Raw genomic sequence first — 17,110 nt, forward strand, 5'->3', positions numbered from 1 at the left:
AATTTAAAATGCTTTTATTCCTGCATAATATCTGTACTCTCATAATGAAAATAAAGGTTTAATTGAGGCAATGGGAATTCCCTCTAATCATAAATTCACTCAAATTATATGTAGTATATTTTTAACAGGTGACCGGAAGTTGTTAATTTGACTCGGCAGCTGAAAGGTAAACCAAGTCAGTTACCAGGTGGTCACGGTAGGGTTTTTTAGCATTATTATAATAGCATATAATATAGTTTCTTTAAACATGATGTTAATAATTATTGTCAATACTTGATAACTGATAATAATGTTACCATATGATAATATACGGAGGAAAGCAATTCAATTTAGTTATCTTGATAGCCACCACAGCCAACATCTGTCTAATTTAATGGTTAATTAAAAAGGTGTTCTTTAAGGCTTGTGGTGAGGTGTTATGAATCTTTGTTTTTGTAAAATATTAAAGTTTTAATTGGTTGTTGTTCGCCGAGTTTTGTGTCGTGGGTTTTTACTAATATAACCGTTCAACCCCCGGCGTGTTTATTAGCTAACTTACTGACTCAAATTAAATTTAATACCTGGTGTTGGGGCACTAGAGGGCAGTATGAGACAGACCGACGTCATTTTGTCCTGACAGCACTACTATACTGACGTGGTCAAAAACGGTTGTCAGGGCCACAGATTTCCGTAGCCCGGCTAGCTCAGTCGGTAGAGCATGAGACTCTTAATCTCAGGGTCGTGGGTTCGAGCCCCACGTTGGGCGCAACATTTTTGTTTTTTTTCTAGTGTGACCTAACTGTCGGTTCATACTGCTCACTTTCTGCTCATTTTTCTGGGGGCACAGATCTCTAAGTGTTTTTTTTTTTATTATTGTGAAAACACCATATGCATATGTGGGTGAGCAAAATGGAGAAATGAGCACTATGTGGCCACAAAAATCACAAACCATGTTGAGTGGAAAATTTACTTGAACACCCACTGTACATCTAGGAAGGACTAAAAGAAAAATGAATGAATGAAAAAAAAAATACACACAACATACGTCACAAATGACCCAGTGAGCCGACTAAAATGATACAGTCCTTGCAATAGGGTAATGTTTTACATATTTTAGGATGGTATTATCATTACATTACTTTGTCTTTCTCTGAACACGCTATGTCTAAATGTGCTGCTGAAGGTCAGACAGGACTGTAAAAATATTATCCAGTTTAATGTTTAATCATTGTTACAACACTGTTACCTATTCAGTATCCAGTTTCAGTGTTCCCTTTTATGAATGCATGTTTTATTTTATTTTATTTTATTTAGATTACAGTTAGCTAAACACCGGCATTTACTGGCTTGTTTGGGTTACAACTACTGTCACTGGCCCATAATAATACACGTCAAGGTTATAACTGTAACAACGGTAAAGAATTGCATGAAATGGTTTCCTCAATACTCCCATCTTCTTTAAATTCATTTTCAACACAGTGTATTTACGTATGTAGTTTGTCGGTTTAGCTGCGTAATAATCAGATTTTTACTAAAATATGTAAAGAGCTGCTGCCTCTCTCTTCTCTGAAGCGGCCAAGAGGGAGGGAGGAGTTTAAACAAAGGCCCTCTCCACATAAAAAATGGAGGCTTGTACAGAGAAGCCATGGTGTCCTGCTCCCAGCACTCTACATGCTGCCATTTCCACTTCTAGAGACTTCAGCTGAGACATCTACCGTCAGATTCTACACCTGGAAGCTTCAAAACATTGTAAAATGCGGTTTGTATGTCAGATATACTCACGTTAACCACATTATTTTGTGTTTTGAGACCTAGCTCTGTGCTTATTTTTCTTCCCCTGTCTCTGACTCTCACAGTGCTGCCCCTGCCTGCACTGAACAAAGATAATTACTCAGGAAACATTTCGGCCAATCAGGCGCGGCCTTGTATCTTGCCTGCGAGGAAAGCGACCAGTCAGGATCTGGCTAACATCACTGGGGCCTGATCGCCTTGCCTGAAGAGCGGAGCCTTCCCCGGCTGAGGGCTGAGAGTGTCCTCCATGTTTTATAAGTGTTGACATAACAGTGTGTCAGGCAGCCATGCATCCACAGAGGTAAGCTCTGTCTTTTTTATTTCAGCCTTCTGATACCAACATGGCTTCCTTCTTGTTGTTGTGGTGACTATTGGGTTATAATGATGAATGTGCACACCTTAAAGTCAGTTTAGTGTGCAGAAGGAGGAGGAGCTGGGGTGGATTGGAGGCCTCGCCAGGCCTCTGTGCTCCACAGCGCTGAGGGTGGGGGGTTGGGTAACGACTCTCACCCTTGCTCTCTCTCTATGTCTCAGGGTCACATGGGTGCCCCAGACAACCAGGCTGCCATACAGGAGGCAGAGTGGACCATGGCAAATCCTTTTCCTTTTTTATAATGCAAAAGAGAGTTGGATTTAAAAATGGCACCCACATCTCCTTTTCTGTGGCAGTCTTGTGTTGCAGCCTGGCAGAGAAAGAATGGGGGATGGGCAATGGACGAGGAGGAGGAAGGGGGTTATTATGTACCCTTTGTAAGTGGATTGGCTCGGTACTGTTTTCTTGTGTCATGCCAGGCCGGGGAATAGACGCAGGGGGCAACAGATGCGCTTGTTAAGATGATAGAGAGTGCAGGGTACAACTCATTACTAGTTTACATATTTTTATACACATAAAATAAAATAGAAACTGAAAACTGAATGAGTTCATATACATTTAAGATAGTTAGTACACAGTAGTCAGAGGATGAGCCCTCAATAAACAGCCCTTTTGTTAGAGGGCAGTCCTCTGCAGGTTTTCCCAGTCTTCTCTTTAGAAATAATATGCTAAAACTCTGGTTATTTCTACTGAGAGTCATAGGCCCTGAGTTTACTGCCCCTGGCTGCTTTGACTCCACAGTACTATTGTGAAACTGCTTCCTTCACTCTCACACAAACAGTGGACATTTTGTGTTGAGGGAGCTCTTGGGAGAACTTTAGCCTTCTCTTCGCAGATCAGACAGCAGGATCAAGAAACGACACAAGGCTTTACAGCATATTTTACATGACGGGTATTTAACAGGCTTTGTTTCGTATCAACTGTTTTTTTTTTTGTTCCTCTGTGTCCTTTCATGTTTTTCCTCACAGAACAGAAATATGAAAGAAACGTATGTAAAACAATAGGTTTTGCATATTTTCAGTCTAGATTGTGTTTAAGAAACCAAAAAAAAATCAAGGCAGGTTTATCTGTGTAGCATGTTTCTGCATTTTATTTAGAATGAAATACAGTTGAAAAAAATCTAAAACTACAATAAGGAAAGAAAAATCCTTAAATACATACATGAAAACAAGTTACAGATTCTTGTTTCTAATATGGAAACAACATGTCATAGGATCTTCTCCATGACACAGACACACCGTACGCAGTGTTACATCATGTTGCACCATTTTAGCAGTGTCAACTGCGTGGGGGAAACAAAGAATGATTTCTTTCTCTTGTGGCCTGACACTAGGCATTTTTATCTACACAACAGACGTAAGATAGTAATGTTGTTATAATCTGCATTTTGTTCAGCTCTAAAAGCAAAACCAAAGCTTAACTTTTGCTTCCTCACCCGTGTGGGTGTGAAATAAAAAGGTTACACTAATAGTTTGATATGTCAGCAATGCTTGATGCTTTGGTGTCTGGAACAAATTATCTGGGCCTTTTTTTTGAGGCAGCGTAGCCTATAAACACGGTAACAGAGGGTGCATATGACAGCCACTGAGTTATGCACCACAGCCACGAATATAATCCCCCCAAAAGGCCCTTTTTAAAATCCCCCCTGGTTTTTGCTGTCATAATCAAGAAGAGCAAGCTAAACTGAAAGAAAATAAAAACGTCTAATGCAGGGGGAAATCTCTGCATTGCAGCAAAAATGCTTTTTAAGAGGAAGAGGGGAGCCTGCACACTGCGATCTGTGTGGCACAGCACAGCCGACCAATAATGTTCCACCCTGTTGGCCCTCCAGCCAATTGCAGCTGCAGTTGAGGTTAAAGATTGACAATCAGAGGGAGAGCAGCAGGGAGAGCAAGGGCCTTCTGGAAAATTCCACAGCCATCTTTGATTCGCCCTTTTCAGCCTTATATAAAATCCAGGTCAAATCTTTCTTTTACTGTGTATATTAATAGCATACTTTTATGTCTGATTAATTGTTGGGAGATGTGCTTGGGCAAGCTTGTAATTTTTTTATTTGTGAAATGTAACCACGTCATGTGTATTTTGTTGATCTCAGGAAAAGCACATGTTTATAGTATGCATTTCTTCATTTATCTGCATGTGGGAGTCTTGTGAAATCTGATTGCATCTCGCAACACTACAAAACCTAATAATCTCTGTGGGGTTCTGTGTCACAGACTGAGTAGGATGTTTTTTCAGTCAATGGTACTAATGCCAGCTGTTTTCAATGGCAGCTTCAGTGGAGTCTGATGTTTGCAATGAATGGCTTTTTCCAAATGGAGTCATACGACACGTATTTGCCCATTTGATGTGTAAAAAAAGAAAAAATGCCTGTTCTTTTGCATATAGATAATAGCTTTGCCAGGATCTTACTGGGTTTTACAGTGTGTATTCCCTTTCTTGAAAATTGAATCTAATTATACTATGACAGCAGCATTCACAGGAAAGGAGGGAAGCCAAGATTGCAGAAAAAAAAAACAAAACGGATGAGTGCTCCTCACTTTGCTGGATTTCCCGTATCTCCTTGTGTGCGTTTCTCCTCTCTGTGACTGTCCGTGAAGGTCTGCCTTGACATAGACATATTTTTATTTTTTTTTGTTTGTTTTTTAATGTTGGACTGTAATCTCCACAGATCTCTCTCTGGTCCTTCTGCATGGATGTGCCAGTGCCTGAGTCTGAGCCTCGGAGTGGGGGATGGGGGAGAGGGGGGAGGGGAGCAAGCTGTGGCCTCCATTTTCTGTGACGAGAGAACCCTGCTCGTCTCTCACAGGAGTGGAATCTTAAGGCATTGACTCAGTGTTGTTTCCTTTTTCTCTTATCAGGTACTACAATACTTGCAGAGGGGAATTCTGTGTTTTCTTGAACCTGGTCTTTCTGGATTATATCTGGATTTATTTGCTCCTTGTGGATCATAGCTCCTGATCTGAGAAAGCTCTTTGGATAATCATACCTTTGTACTACTGGTCATTCTGTCGTCCTGGTAGCTGCTGCAGTGTCTTGCCATTGGCGTTAAGTATGTATATAATAGGGTTTGTTCAGCAGCTATGGGCTGCCTGGTGATGGCGAATGTTCTCTCTTTTCAGGGCTCTGTTACACGTAGCCGAGTGACTTGGCTAACGCTTTCTTACTTTCATGTGGGCCTCGTTTGTTCACTCAGTCCGGAACAGGAAGGCCCCGGAGGGGTTGGGGCGTGTGTGTCTGTGTGCATGTGAGACGGTTGGCAAGCTGAAACAAGATACCCATGTGCCATATTTTTGAGGAACCTCTGCTCAGTCCATGCTTGTCATTTTTCAGACAATGCCAGTTATGTTTTTATTCTCTGAAGTTTCAGTTTGATATGCTGTGATTGCAACATCGAAGGTCTGAAGGAACAGAGGAGTGTGTTTACAAAGTCTTGATTACTGTGAGCTACAGTTTTGGAAACCGTGCTGGGTATTGTGTGAATAAAGGGATTTAATCATTGTTAAACCTCTGGACTGTGGAGGAAACAGTGATTGTGACTTGACGTTTAAATGAGCACAGGTTTAGTAGCTGATGTGATCACATCTAACCTCTTTTACAGTTGTCAGCTTATTCATGAAACCCATCAGGTTATGCATTTTAACCTTCCTATGCCTGTCAGCGAACTGACATTTGATCAACTTTGTGAGGAATGTCTCTTTAAGGATGGAGGAGGGGACGTGGAGAGCATTCCTTTAGTTTCAGAGGTGGAGGGAAAAAAAAAAAAGCTTATCCCACAAATGCGGTTGACCTTTGAGTTGGAGCCTGAAAACCCGTCATCCTAGCTGGAAACCAGAGACGCAGCCAGAGCTACGAACTGGTCAAGTGTGTGACCTGTCAGGGGTCCTTGGGAGGGTTTTCTTCTCTGGGCTCGTGAATAAAGGCTACATCCTTGGAACTAGGCCCTCTGTTGCTCTGACAAAGGAGGAGCCAAACTCTCAAAGACCTTCATTTATTGCCGACCTCTTTTATTCTCATCCTTTTTTTCCCTCAAAGGAAATTAGATGCTTTGCAGGAGTTAAAGAGTAGAGACCTTGGAAACCCGGCTTTGCCACTTCTACATGTATGTTATATTCTGTGATTGATTTATAATAAATTGATGTATTAATGTACGTCAGTTTGTAAAAGCAGAAGCAGAAGAGGCTGATTTGAGGAACACAAATGTCAAAAACTCTACAATTATGTGACTATATCCTCAATATAGTATATTTGGTCGAGACTTGCAAAGCAGATTTAAACATTTTCACACGGTTATAAATTTATTAGGTGAATTTCTTGCCACCGGTCTCTAAGAATGGGTCCAAATCCTTCGGGGGTATGTGGTTGTTACTGAAGGGGCTTGAGACATATACTAACAATCGCCATGAGAGCCTGTCCCTTCAGTGGTATAGACCAACTCCCTCTGGCTTGGGTTTCCTGTTACAATAGGTCTATTCACCGTTTATCATAAACAAACCACAGTCGGTGCAAAGATAAGGACTACGTTGGAGTGAAATCTGTAACGTCTCCTGGAGGACGGAGGTGCAGGGTAGTGTTAGCTAAATGGCCCTATGTGTTGCTGTGAATATCAACTTGTGCTTGGTGGAGAGGAGTGTTGCCATGGCGATTGTTGCCATTCTCTCCCTTGGAACATAAAGAACATTTTCAGGCTTCGATTGCCACAGATAATATGGAAAGGATCCGAACTTCATACCACAAAGTCAGAGATGTGGTGAAATCAAATGAAAACAATAACAATGGAAACCAGCAGAGTCCCTATTGACAGGTCCTCGGGGACCCGGGTGCCTTAGGTGGTGTTCCACTTGTTTACTGTTATGCTGATGTGGTTTCAGAACACCGTTTCTGACTTTGTGTTTGCCTCTCTTTCTGTGTTTCTGTTTGCTCTCGTTCGGTGCTCTGCAGTCTGGCTGAGGAGGAGATAAAGACGGAGTCTGATGTGATAGAGGGGATGGATGCATCAGTGCGATCCAAAGGTAAGTCTCTAAGGCCGAGTACCTCACAATAGGAGGCAAACCTCTTAGACAGCTTTATATCACAGCATGTGGTGATTGTTTACTGTATGTTTTGAGAGCAGAGTCTAATACAATTTGTTGTCCTCTTATAACAAATATAATCCATTATGGCTGACGGTCTGCTTGTTTGTGTTGTGGGTAGAGGAAGCCATCTAGCCGTTTGTTACAGTCAAATGGTAATTTGATATGAATAAGCAGTATCTTCAATAATTATTTTTTTTGCTTTTAGCTGACGATGTAAATACTATCATGCTTACAAATACTAAAAGCTGAATTGCTCAGCTGAAACTAATTTAATTCAAAGTACACTTCCTCCCTTGGTTTCTCACTGGGCTTCGATGATGAGAGATGATGAGAATGACGTAATATAGCTGTTTTTTTCCTTAATTATTTAATGAAGGTAAGATGAATTACTGCCATAGCACGTCTTTTAATCTTAATCTTTTATAATGTGTTGGAACCTAGTGCAGTGAACAAACTAAGCTTGCCTCCTTGTTGTGTGGTAAACCTGATTTTCTTAATGCACCCAGTCCCTGATCCACCAGGGTCAGCCGAACGATCGGCAGTACCACAGAAGAGAAAGGTCTCAAGTCCCACCCATTCCCCCAATGGACACTCTCCCTCAGACACCTCCCCAAGCCCTCTCAAGAAAAAGAAGAAGCCAGGGGCTGTAAGCTATAACAACAAGGACCAGGTAAGGGCACAGTTATGCCCATTTCACAATCTGACCAGTTCTCAAAAACTGTTCCTTTTAATTAAGATTATATTCCAAATCAATTCATCACATTGAATGAGCACTAAACAGTTACAAATCATCAAGGGCACCAAGGATTACACCTGAAAATAACTAGTTCATATGAGGCGTTGTTTAATCACATTGGAACAAATGTGTTTCTAGTCGACCAGAGGGAGGGAATAATGGACATTTTCAGAGTCTCTCATGGAAAGCATTCATAGTGTTAGTACAGTTGAGTTTTATAGATAGTTGCATAAAGATCAAACACAGAAGATCACTTGTAATTATTGTTGTTCTGGAAAGAAATAGTCTGACGGAGCCCCCACCAACCTAGCATCAGGAAGCTGGAGATGGACAGTGTTTCTGAGGCAGTTTGATCCCGGTTGTGACAGGGTATGCTGGTGGTGCTTGTCTAGCTACACAACTAGAAAGATGCTAGAAAGTGATGCTGAACACATTTGCCTGGAGAAACTGGGCTTCTTCTTTAGTTAAGATTTGCCAAATTTCTCATGAGAATACACCAATGTGGACCATGACTGTGTGCTGGTAGCCTAAAAATGCACCAACCTCTAACAGTGTAACCAGCAGTGGCAGTGGAGAGTAGATTTCTTGTGTATATTTGGAGCTTAGTCACTAATGCACACTAATTTCTTTTTTGACACTTTTTGTGTTTGTGTTTACTAAAATGTGACATCATTCACCAGTTGTCATTTGTGTTCAGTTTGGTTGTATTCAGGTTTTTAGCATTGTGGTAATTGTTTGCTTGCTGGATTAATGTAGCACCGAGTGATTCCATTGAGTACCTTTTGTTGCATGATATTGAAAGATAATTTTAGCCATGGTGTACTATGTTGACAGGTATTTGACTTAAACATACTTTATATCTTTGTGGTAGCATTAGAAGACATGCATTGGTTCTCTGGGAAAGGTCAAATAAGTAGCACTTGAATTTTACCACTAGAATTAAAAATCACCAAACACAAATCTTCAGATGATTTGTACTGGGACACATTATATTGAGCTGTGAAAACAAATGAGTTGGCCTCTATTCACCTTGTAACGTAGCATCAGTAAGATAGTAGTTGTGTTCCTACCAGAGAACCACATCATGCATTGTGTTTACTCTCAGGTGAAAGATGGCCCATGCTTAACGCTCACACCCTAGAACCTGTTGGGTTAGTTTTCAGTTTAAACTGTCACTTTATTAGATGTTCAGATAATTTACTCATTTGCTTAACAACTATTTTATGTTGGACTTATTGTGTTTATTAGCTGCTCACCCTGCTTATCCCACCTTACTGCTGCCTTGTTTCTGTTGCATTGCACCTTTTTGTGTTCCTGCGTGTTTTTTGAAACCTGCCCCCCTGTTTCTCTTGCCTGCATTTCAGTCAGAGCTAAGACATGGTCCCTTTTACTATATGAAGCAGCCAGCACTCACCACAGACCCTGTTGATGTTGTACCGCAGGACGGCAGGAATGACTTCTACTGCTGGCTGTGCCACCGCGAGGGCCAGGTGCTCTGCTGTGAGCTCTGCCCCAGGGTGTACCACGCCAAGTGCCTCAAACTACCAGCCGAGCCCGAGGGCGACTGGTTCTGTCCAGAGTGTGAGGTATCTCGTTGAAGACATATGTATTTGTGTCGGTGTGCACAAATTACTACGAGACACAAGCTTGCTTAGTTGACAGAAAGGGGTGTCAAACTATGTGCCATGAGCAGCTTTGGCCAGGAAGGAGGAAACAAATAAATTAAATGACTTGCTGGACACATGACACATGGCATGACATCCCTGCAAGCCTGACTAAAAGCTCACACTGTAATCGAGATATTAGAAGAGAAAAGTTTAAACCTACGTATTTATTTAGTAGTATATATTACAGTTTTTTTGTTTGCCGTGACAAATTTCTCTTTATATAGAAGCTCAATCAGAGAGACGATAATCTAAAGTTTCCCAAAGTTTTCTAACTAGCATCCATGTTCAATTCTTTTAGTTGGTGTTTATTTAAATAAAATATTCATTAATGTCATTATTTATTTATTTTTTCAGAAAATAACAGTTGCTGAATGCATTGAAACCCAGAGCAAGGCGATGACAATGCTGACAATAGACCAGCTCTCCTATTTGCTGAAATTTGCACTCCAAAAGATTAAACAGCCCGGGGTAAGGGGTTTTGTGTAGTTTATTTACAAATGTGTGTGTTGTTTTTTTTTCGTTAATTCAAAAATTGTGAAAATACATTGAGGAAATAAGGCATGCACATTTATTTATTTTTTGGTTAATGCGTCCGTTTGCTTATTTGTAATATTTGTGTGAAACGAGCAGACTGAGCCTTTTCAGAAGCCAGTTTCTCTGGAACAGCACCCGGATTATGCAGAGTACATCTTCCACCCCATGGACTTGTGTACTTTAGAGAAGGTACTAATATTTATTCCCGCTGTAAGTGTAGATTAAAATAGGAGAATAGACAATTAGAAAAACACAATTTAAAGTCTTACCAAATGTTCAAAATAGTGGATAAACATATATTTTCACTTTTGATAGAATGTCAAAAAGAAAATGTACGGCTGCACTGAAGCTTTTCTTGCTGATATGAAATGGATCTTACACAACTGCATCATCTATAATGGAGGTAGGCCACTTTGAAATATATATTTATTATTTATTCATTATATATATTTCCCCTCTCCAAATGTACAAGAGAAAAATTAAAAAAAACATGTGACTTTGTTCCAGGTAATCATAAATTAACTGCAACTGCGAAGGTTATTGTCAAGATCTGTGAGCATGAGGTAAATAAGCTTTGCTAACTTAATGATGACAAGATTTCTGTAAATGTGCCATAATTGTGGATTTATTTTGTGTAATTTAATATACATTTTCAGATGAATGAGATTGAGGTGTGTCCAGAATGCTACCTGTCTGCATGCCAGAAAAGGGACAACTGGTTCTGTGAGCCATGTGTAGGTCTTCACGTTTTCTTGAATTTATTCACTTTAAGCTTTCTAAATCCTTGAAGCACTATATTTTATTATTTTGCTTGGTCTTCAATAGAGTCAGCCTCACCCCCTGGTCTGGGCTAAGCTGAAGGGCTTTCCTTTCTGGCCAGCAAAAGCACTTCGTGAAAAAGATGGGCAAGTAGATGCACGCTTTTTTGGGCAACATGACAGGTGAGATAACTAGTTGTACTGGTTGTATTTGAGTTGTTTGACTAAACTCCTCCTTGTTCTAATTTGTTAAATGATTCGTTGTGCTGTCACTCTACACAGGGCCTGGGTACCCATCAATAACTGCTACCTCATGTCCAAAGAGATCCCTTTCTCTGTGAAGAAAACTAAAAGCATCTTCAACAGTGCCATGCAAGAGATGGAGGTCTATGTGGAAAACATTCGCAAGAAATTTGGGGTCTTTAACTACGCACCCTTCCGCACTCCCTACACACCCAACAACCAGCTACAGATGCTCCTGGACCCCTCCAACCCCAGTGCTGGGACAGTCAAAACAGAGAAACCAGATAAACTTCGCTTCAGCTTTGATATAACAGCATCTCCTAAGATGGTCCTCAGTAAGAGTTCTACACCCAGTGGTATGAGCCGACGGGTCTCTATGACAGACATGCCTCGGTCTCCAATGAGTACAAACTCCTCGGTTCACACAGGGTCTGATGGGGAGCAAGATATGGAAAAGGCCAGCAGGAATCCTGCCTTCCACTACAGCACTGGAGAAGAATCTATGGACTGTACTGGTAAATAAAAGTCTACATTGCTCTGGGTGCAATGAGTGCAGTGTTGGCTTGTTAAGATATCGTAATAAAACCTTTTAGCAAAATAACTGAGCTTCCATTATTATTATTTTGTTTTTATTACAGCCTCTCCTGTCTCTGGGAAGATGGGTCCTGCAGGGAGTGTGACAAGTAGCCCGAAACCCTTTAACCCCGGACTGGTGCCCAAGCAGGAGAGGAATGCAGGAACAGGCGGCATCCTCAATCTCAATCTGGGTCGGTGCCGACAGCGCAATTATACTGTATTTATGTTGAAGGCTAATAATCATCACATAATCATCTAATCCATAAATTTGTTCTTGAATTAAACACTTCCCTGTCCTTTTCAGATCGAGTAAAGGCTGAAATGGATCTGAAGGAGCTGAGTGAGACCGTGCAGCAAAAACAGCAACAACAGGGAGTGCCAGCTGCCCTCTCTACCCCAAAGAGACCCGTCAGGAGTCTGGACAAGACTATTGAAAGCTGCAAAGCACAACTTGGTACATAAACAAACACTTGGTACTATGTTTTGTGACACAATCCTGTTCTCATCCTGTACCTTTCATGCCATGCTGTCTCTTGGTAGTGCTTACTCTAATAAAAGATTTCAAGAAATTCAAGAATATTTCAATTGTTTTGGCCATTTAAAATTTAACATAATCCCTTATGACAGCTTCTCACTGACAATGTAACAGTAACACCTGTTAAACATATGACTAAGAATGTACATTTCTCTACACAGGAATTGATGAGATTTCCGATGATGTGTATAAAGATGTGGACCACAGTGATTCTGAGGAATCGGACTCTAGTGACAGTGAGTACCTCAGTGATGAGGAACACAAGCCAAAGATCTCCGTACAGGACGACAAGGACAAAGCAGAGAGGAAAGTGTCCAAAGCAAGCACGGAGGGAGAGAGTAAGGAGGGAGTTGCAGGGACTGGGGACAAAGCCACCCCTGAACCTTTGCTTAAAGAGAAGCAGGGCAGCAATGGCCCAGACAGGGACCTCCAGGACAAACCTCGAACGCCCCAATCTCAACCCCTCACTGACAAGCCCAAAGCTTCAGAAGAGGGCCGAGCAGCTGCTACGACGTCGGCTGCTGAGCAAGACTCTGATTCTGAACGGGAGCTGGTGATTGACCTGGGGGATGAACACGGAGGCCGAGACTCAAAGAGGGCAAGAAGAGACCAAGGCTCTTCTGGTGTCAAAACTCTCAAAGAGTCTACTGTTGTCAAGTTAGAAGGTGAGGCCTTATCTACTCTCTGCTGTGGTTCTCATTAATACTAGCACACATTCTCACAAGCCTTCTCAGTACACCATTATTTATTCACCAAGTGTTCTTATCTATGTATCCAAGGTGTCTTTTTCTGGTAGAAAGCCACACACTTAAGGAACAGTTTATATTTTTTCTGCTCAGGTAAACTGCCTTCATCTGCTACATCTGTCGCACCTGTACGTGAAGTAGCTTCCAACCTCAAAGACTCCTTGCAACCTTCGATCACAGCAGCACTCAACCTCGTTTCCACTGCAGCTTCTGGTCAGACCAGTGCCACCACAACTACCAGCGCATCTACCAGTGCCCCCTCCCCTGTCTCCACAACGTCCCCAGTACCTACAGCTGTAAAGAAACAGCGCCCCCTACTGCCTAAAGAGACAGCTCAGGCCGTGCAGCGGGCAGTGGTGTGGAATCCGACCAAGTTTCAAACGTCCTCTCAGAAATGGCACATGCAGAAGGTGCAGAGGCAGCAACAGCAGCACGGAGAGCAGTCAGCTGTGCCAACACAAGCCCAGAGTCAGGGGCAGACACGCAGCCCACAGCAGCTGCAGTCGCAGCAGCAGAACTCCTCAAGTACTCGCTATCAAACCAGACAAGCAGCCAAAGGTATATACACACTCGCATAATTATTCATCTCAACCTGAAACTTAATATATTTATAGATGTATAATTTCCCTCAAAAACTTCCTACCTTTGCCTCCTGCAGGGCAACAAAAAGACCCGTCTCAGAATGCGTCCTCATCAACAGCATCCCAGGTTACATCCGGTAGTTCTTATACGTCAGGAGATGTGCAGATCCCGACCGTCTCAGCAGACGTAGCTGCAGATATAGCCAAATACACGAACAAAGTAAGTTAGAATCCTCAGCCGTGTGATTTAAAGCCTAGATTATAACTTCGCGTTGATTATCGCGCATTGTATGTCACATACTGTAAGAAACTGTACGAAAGAGGCCACATGTATCATTACATAAATCATGGACAAATTTTACTTAATATGAATTTAATTACTGCTCTGTTGACTGAAAAGTAGTTAAAACTTTGTACTTTTTCCCAAAACTTTGCAGATTATGGACACAATAAAAGGGACAATGACTGAAATCTACAACGATCTTTCCAAAAGCACATCAGGAAATACAATTTCAGAGGTAAAGTGGCATTCAAATAAGTGCTTATTAATATGTCTTTATGTTACTTATTGGTGACTCTCATCAGTCTGCATTTTTGCCACAGATTCGACGTTTAAGGATAGAGATTGAGAAGCTCCAGTGGCTGCATCAGCAAGAGCTGTCAGAAATGAAACATAATCTGGGTAAGCTTTCAGCCTGCAGGCATGTCTGTTACTACATCTCTGAGAGTTTTTGCACTGTTCATCCAGTCTTTACGTGAATATCATATAAAGATGTTTCCATTTTTTTATTTTTTTTACATGAAACATGACTTTTAAGTTATTTATTTCCGTCTCACTTAAACGCAGAACTGACAATGGCAGAGATGAGGCAGAGCCTAGAGCAGGAAAGAGAACGACTGGTGGCTGAGGTGAAAAAGCAGATGGAGTTGGAGAAGCAGCAGGCGGTGGATGAGACCAAAAAGAAACAGTGGTGCGCTAACTGCAGGAAGGAGGCCATCTTCTATTGCTGCTGGAATACCAGTTACTGTGATTATCCCTGCCAGCAAGCCCACTGGCCAGAGCACATGAAGTCCTGCACACAATCAGGTAATATAAACACTCTTATTAGTATACAGATAAAATTTGGGCCTCTTGCTTTGATAAAGATACTGACAATGTTTATGAATGCACACTAAGCTGTCATACAAAGGTCTCGGAAACAGAGACTGGGTTTGAAATGTGTCAGAGAGTCTATGTTTTGAATGTCAGGTGGGAGAATGTTCCAAAGGCATGGACCTGAGCGACTGAATGGTCTAGAACCCATGGTAGACAGCCGGGCAGGTGGTGCTATAAGTTGAGTGGCTGAGGAGGATCTGAGAGTACGTGAGGGTGTGTATAATTGGAGAAGTCCAGATAGGTATGATGGAGCTTGGTTGTGAAGGGCCTTGAAGGTAAGTAGCAGGATCTTGTATTCAATGTGGGATTTTATTGGAAGCCAGTGGAGCTGCTGAAGAACTGGGGTGATATGGTCCGTGGAGGGAGTTTGGGTGATGATAAGGGCTGCAGTGTTTTGGACCTTATGATGAGGGAGCTGCTTTCAGCCAATGTTTGCTCAGTACCTCCGCTCTTCAGTGTGTTGTGCTGCCATTTCCTGTTGCAGATGAAGCTGCTCATCAAGTATTGTGACCCAAAAGCATGTACGTAGGATTCATGGCAAGGATGCTGATCAGATACATCAGTTTTCTTACAGGGGTTGTGAAATGTGCAACATATAATCTACCAAGATGGATGATTCTTTTAACTAATCAGAAATGTTACCAGATTTTTTTTTATTATTATTATTAGAAACAAAAATGTGACTTGATAATATATTAAATATAGAGGTTGTTACCTTTCAAATTTGCAACTCAAAAGAAAAATACTCGATCTACACTCACAACAAATCTTCAAACTAGATATTTGAAAGAATTTCCCTCTGTAATAATCATGCTTGAAATTTAAGACTCAACCTCTCTGCTCTGGTGATAATCATGCTATCTTGCATTCAGCTTCAGCTGCAAAATGACCCCAAAAAACAATTCTGTAATAATACAAATCTCACCATTGTGAGTTGTAGTCATCTGCCCTTACCTAACCTGTTTAACAGGAAGCAGGTTCTGCAGGCAGATACAAGTCAGTATACACAGTGTGCATGTTCTCATGGTATACTTTGCTTTTTTCTACCAGCCACAGCATCACAACAGGAACCAGAGGGTGAAGCCAACTCGGATCCATCAGCCAAATCATCCGGCCTTTCTCCTGCAACACAGACACTGCCTCCAGGCACAGGATCCATATCAGACAAAAGCAACTCTCCCACATACATGGACAAAAACAAGGACAGTGCTGGTGTTACTGTGACCTAATTAATACACTACATGCACACGTTTGCGGCCTCAAAACTTGGTGCTTAAAGGCCTCTGTGACAAATCACCTAGGTTTTATTCTATCACATATGTACATCTGTTTGCTGGACATCTTTCAGTTCACCCCCATTCTCAGTTTTCACATCTGTGTAAAGGTGGATTCACCAGTAGCCTGTCTTGAGAAAAAAAATGTGAGTCTGTATGTTTTCATACTGTAGAATATGTTAGAGTTGTGTTACTACTTTTTCAGCTCTGATCATGATTGTATCAACCCACAGAATATTTTCTACATTTTATCACTTTCAATGCTGCTTCTAAGTACTTCATGACTGTTTTATTTTGTTGATTGTTCTCCATATTGAGAGACAAAACAGAAACAGCCACCAACCATTGATACACATTCATTAAGGTGCCATCAGAGATATTTTGAGTTATGCAAGTTTAATCGTTGGTTTGAAATCATATATGCTTCATGTCAATGAGGTGGTTCGAATAATGCAAGTTTAAAAACTAGGTTTCAACCATGTACTCTTCACGTCAACGGTGGCATTTCTGTCTCATACCAGTTTTGTATTGTAGATCCACATTGTATAGGCCTACATTAAAAAAAAATATCGAATTTATTAAAAATAACTAAAAAAAAAATTTAAACTGTATAAAGTTTTTGTAAGAAGATACCAGGACAATATTTATAGTGTTATGTTTTTTATAGTATGTTTATTGAAATCACATTTTTTATGTGTCTAAAAAAAGTTATTTCAAAATAAATTACTTAATAACGTGAATGACCTGCTCGGAGAAAGATCTGTTTTACCCAAAAAAGTGATGTAAGTCCTGTTCAGATTGGGTAGATGTACATAGAAACTGCATTTTGGCTGAATATTATTTCCTGTAAGCATGTCTGTTTTGAGCTTGTGTCTCGTTCTTGTTTACATACTGTACATACAATAAATGGTATTGTGAAGAAAAAATAAAACTGCTCTTATAAGTTCGGTGCTTAAATTGTTTAATTTGTCAGACGTCCTTTAATAAAAATAACCACAAATCACTAATCAACTGGCTGTGAATCAATGAATGGGGGAAAGAACCTGGTATATACAGTCAATGGAAAGAACACGGTGCTTTCCGCTT

At 41.1% G+C, this 17,110-nt stretch overlaps 1 protein-coding gene across 6 annotated transcripts; it reads left to right on the forward strand.

The window, feature by feature from the left end:
* Positions 1–1,479: 1,479 nt before the first annotated feature.
* LOC311494205 (MYND-type zinc finger-containing chromatin reader ZMYND8-like) lies at positions 1,480–17,031 on the forward strand. 6 transcript variants are annotated; one of them, XM_084553132.1, is made up of 21 exons: positions 1,480–1,742; positions 1,836–2,071; positions 7,085–7,155; positions 7,725–7,888; positions 9,319–9,540; positions 9,976–10,089; positions 10,252–10,344; positions 10,471–10,558; positions 10,663–10,718; positions 10,812–10,889; positions 10,981–11,096; positions 11,196–11,671; positions 11,795–11,923; positions 12,037–12,186; positions 12,429–12,932; positions 13,107–13,571; positions 13,672–13,814; positions 14,032–14,112; positions 14,198–14,276; positions 14,442–14,681; positions 15,801–17,031. In XM_084553132.1, the coding sequence occupies exons 2-21, from the start codon at positions 2,058–2,060 to the stop codon at positions 15,977–15,979; spliced, it is 3,462 nt and encodes a 1,153-aa protein (XP_084409258.1). In that variant the 5' UTR covers positions 1,480–1,742; positions 1,836–2,057; the 3' UTR covers positions 15,980–17,031. The 6 variants fall into 6 exon arrangements, with proteins under 6 accessions (XP_084409258.1, XP_084409257.1, XP_084409256.1 ...); XM_084553131.1 differs by having other exon boundaries at positions 1,480–1,728; XM_084553130.1 differs by lacking the exons at positions 1,480–1,742; positions 1,836–2,071 and adding an exon at positions 2,289–2,520.
* Positions 17,032–17,110: the final 79 nt, after the last annotated feature.

This window comes from Chelon labrosus (assembly GCF_963514085.1).
Source record: "Chelon labrosus genome assembly, chromosome: 10".
NCBI classification, from domain to species: domain Eukaryota; kingdom Metazoa; phylum Chordata; class Actinopteri; order Mugiliformes; family Mugilidae; genus Chelon; species Chelon labrosus.

Bases quoted from the DNA above. Each gene is read 5' to 3' on its own strand.
- LOC311494205 (XM_084553130.1), top strand. From the start codon at position 2,468: ATGGGGGATGGGCAATGGACGAGGAGGAGGAAGGGGGTTATTATGTAC. The intron at 10,090-10,251 runs GTAAGGGGTTTT...TGAAACGAGCAG, and splicing joins AAAAGATTAAACAGCCCGGG to ACTGAGCCTTTTCAGAAGCC. The intron at 11,672-11,794 runs GTAAATAAAAGT...TTTTTATTACAG, and splicing joins AGAATCTATGGACTGTACTG to CCTCTCCTGTCTCTGGGAAG.